This window comes from Mytilus edulis, chromosome 6 (assembly GCF_963676685.1).
Source record: "Mytilus edulis chromosome 6, xbMytEdul2.2, whole genome shotgun sequence".
In the NCBI taxonomy this organism is placed as follows: domain Eukaryota; kingdom Metazoa; phylum Mollusca; class Bivalvia; order Mytilida; family Mytilidae; genus Mytilus; species Mytilus edulis.
Genome location: NC_092349.1, coordinates 75,157,519 through 75,161,175, shown reverse-complemented (window position 1 = coordinate 75,161,175; position 3,657 = coordinate 75,157,519). Strand labels below are relative to the sequence as shown.

Below are 3,657 nucleotides of genomic sequence, written 5' to 3'. Positions count from 1 at the left end.
GCTAGCTATAAAACCAAATTCAATCCACCATTTCTACGCTGCCAAAAAAGAAATAAAAAATACCAGATGTTCTTCCGTCCTGTTTTGTTAACGCTTTAACAAATCTTACCAGATAGTTTGAAAATTTATTTCAGCAATGTCTCAAGGAAGTTTGCGAATCATTGCCGACCAACCATTCCAAAAAGTTATGCACCTTTGGATTATCAATTATATGGACAAAAGTAAGCGCATTCAAGCCTACATTTCTCTAAGATACTATATAAATGTTTTTAGCAAAGAAATGGTCAGAAATATGTTGAAAGTAATTGCCGTTCGATAGATTAAATACATAATAATAATGAGTTTATTGACTACCTAACGTATCATAACTTGTAACTGATCCCAAAAAAGTTCTAAGGCATTTTCGTCTTCATTCCATGCAGCATAGCTTGCCAGTTTTATCAAAGAATATAAAGCTGAATTCATATTTTTAAAATGAATTTCTTCAAGCATAATTGGCAAGATAGACACAGTACCATCTTTTGATAACTTGCTACGAGCTACATTCAGTTGAAATAAACACCATTCATTTTTAGTGAAGTTATTTGAAAGTACAGGTATGACAGTTTTACTTAAATTCATGCTATCAACAATATTGTCAGTAAATACTTTTCCTACTTCAAAATCCCTGTGAGGAATGCAGAGCTTAACTCCTATCTCTTCTTCTAGTTTAGGTATGAGATTAGTTTTGATCCATTTGAAGTCCTCGTAACAATATATAACGTAAGCACTATATTTAAAATCTTCTTCATTAATTTGCTGATAATAACGTGCTCTTGACTGCATTTTATAAATTTGGAATCGAATACGCCATCTGCAACAGTAGACTAGAACAGTAGTGAATAGAAATATACAAAAACTACTTCCAATGACAGTCGTGCTAATAAGAATGATGTTTCTACATTCAGTTTCAACGAGAGAAATTTATGTATTACTGAAAAATTATTACACCAGGGTTTTCGATATCACAAACTAGTCAAAACTTTTACTAAATTTTATCATCGGTATAAAGACATCATTCGTAAATATAGCTCAACATGCAGACTTTTTATACGTTCAGGTATTTCACATCCAATTTTTTATGGAAATATTCTTTATAAAGCACAAAGGTGTCAGTATTCACCTCAGAAACTTACAAAACCTTTAAATAGACTGATTAAGAAGGGATATAATTACGATACTGTTGTCAAGTCATTAAAGATTGCATATTTTGGCGTTAATATTGAGTCACTGATAAGGTCTTTGCGTCAGAACTAAAGACATTTATTCTAAAAACAGTTGTTGGCATGACACGGGTTATGTTTTTCTCATATATGTTATGATGGTATGATACTAAACCCCTAACGGGAAGGATTGTGCCTGATGTTCATATGATGAAATCATAATCTTTCAGTCAGTTTAATTGAAGTCTGGAGCTGGCATGTCAGTTCACTGCTAGTAGTCTGTTGTTATTTATGTATTATTGTCATTTTGTTTATTTTCTTTGGTTACATCTTCTGACATCAGACTCGGACTTCTTTTGAACTGAATTTTAATGTGCGTATTGTTATGCGTTTATTTTTCTACATTGGTTAGAGGTATAGGGGGAGGGTTGAGATCTCACAAACATGTTTAACCCCGCCGCATTTTTGCGCCTGTCCCAAGTCAGGAGCCTCTGGCCTTTGTTAGTCTTGTATTATTTTTATATTAGTTTCTTGTGTACAATTTGGAAATTAGTATGGCGTTCATTATCACTGAACTAGTATATATTTGTTTAGGGGCCAGCTGAAGGACGCCTCCGGGTGCGGGAATTTCTCGCTACATTGAAGACCTGTTGGTGACCTTCTGCTGTTTTTTTTATTTGGTCGGGTTGTTGTCTCTTTGACACATTCCCCATTTCCATTCTCAACTTTATCAGTTGGATTATAATCTATTAACTTCGTACCATCGTCGCAGTTGTACTTTTTAATTCCAATTATTTCCACGTGGGTATTTTTCATCCAATTTCTAAACCACATAAGGTCACAAGTACATATGAACTGATTGTTTGTCAGATCTAATATACGGAGACTTTTAGTGACATAAGCAGGTAGAGAACCAGGAGTAATCATCCCAATTTTATTGTTTGGTATATACAGATTAGTAAGATTTGTTAATCCATGAAAAATAGAGTTACCGTCCCTCCATGGCAGTATTATGTTGTGGTCTAAGCGTATTTCTTGTAATTCCGGAAAACGGTAAAAGAAGTCTCCGGGTATAGTTTCTAAATCTAAATATTGCAGCCATATCACTCTCAGCTTTTTCAATGGTGTAAACATATTTCTGATCTGTTCCACCGAAAATTCTATTGCATTGTGAGATAGATCTAGATATTCAATATTTGGACAGTATTTAAAGATATTTGCTGGATCAAATTTTCCCTGAATAATAGACCATTTCAAGAAAAGAAACCCCTCACATCTTGAAAATTTCAATTTTCTCAAAGATGAGCTGTTAAAAGCTAGTGGATTTATCTTCTTCAGTTGTGCTGACAATTTTGTCAGTTGCAGTTCTTTCAAGGATGGCAAATCAGAAAATGCATGATTAGGTATGCTTGGTATTGATATTCCATTCAAAAATACGCTATTTACTTTGTTTAAACATCTAGTGTGGTTTTTAAAATGCTTTAATGTACCTAGTTTAGTGTTAGATAGAAGAAGTGTTTCAAGCTTGTATAACTTGTAATCACAAAATTTTGGAACATAATTGATGTAATTGCCTATTAAGTTTAATCGTCTCAAATTCGAAAGTCCAAACAAGTTTAAATTATCAGTTATAGAGTTCCATGAAATGTCTAGCTGCTGCAAGGAAGGAAGATCAATGAACCATGTTCCATAAAAGGGATATAAGTAACTATGGCTCAATTCAATACTTTTAAGTTTGCTTCCATTTAAACCGTTAAATATACCAGTCATATTTTCAAGTGTACGCCAAAGCATATGGTTCAGTCCCAATTCTTTGATGCTCGACTTCGGTAGGCTATTTAAGCTATCTCGTACATCTTCCAAGCGTGTTCCGTTGTTTCTAGATATATCCAATCGAACCAGATGTTTCATGTCTTCAAACGCATTACTTTCAATAACTATTATCCTATTTTCCTGCAGATTTAAATGAGTCATGTTCAGTCTTGTGATATTCCTAAATGTTTTTATGGATAATTTGTATAAATAATTATTGATGAACACAATATCCGTAATATTTTCAGGAAATTTTGGTATAAAGGTCAGCTTTCTTCCTGTACAATTCCCAGTATATCTCCTGGTTTGGTTCCTAAAAATGCATCCACAATACCTTGGACACGATGTGGTATATATCGTGCCAAGATTCGATGTAATTAAAATGGTCCGTATCATTGTTCAAGTTTAGATGCAACTTTTCATCTGAAACATAAATATTAAATCATATCTTTTTGGTCATATTTTCATAAAGTTATTTTACATAGTTTCATAAACGTTGTTATTTGAAATCAACTTCTGTCCGAATGTCTTGCTTACTAATTATCTGTAGCTTTCATAATTAAAATAAATTGATTGGAAGATAAATAAAATAGAAAGAAACAATGGTCCCATGTCAATGTCTCTCGAAAAATTACTTGTTAAT

The 3,657-nt window shown here is 33.0% G+C and overlaps 1 protein-coding gene across 1 annotated transcript; it reads right to left on the bottom strand.

The window, feature by feature from the left end:
• Positions 1–223: 223 nt before the first annotated feature.
• LOC139526616 (toll-like receptor 13) lies at positions 224–3,431 on the bottom strand. The gene is made up of 2 exons (XM_071321775.1): positions 1,861–3,431; positions 224–937 (listed from the first exon to the last, which is right to left on the bottom strand). The coding sequence occupies exons 1-2, from the start codon at positions 3,408–3,410 to the stop codon at positions 355–357; spliced, it is 2,133 nt and encodes a 710-aa protein (XP_071177876.1). The 5' UTR covers positions 3,411–3,431; the 3' UTR covers positions 224–354.
• Between the last annotated feature and the right edge of the window lie 226 nt (positions 3,432–3,657).

What these genes read in the sequence shown, in the direction of transcription:
- LOC139526616 (XM_071321775.1), bottom strand. Translation starts at nt 3,410, where the DNA reads ATGATACGGACCATTTTAATTACATCGAATCTTGGCACGATATATACC. An exon ending in AATAAAAAAAACAGCAGAAG is followed by an intron (nt 938 to 1,860) that starts GTCACCAACAGG and finishes AACTGAATGTAG; the next exon opens with AAACATCATTCTTATTAGCA.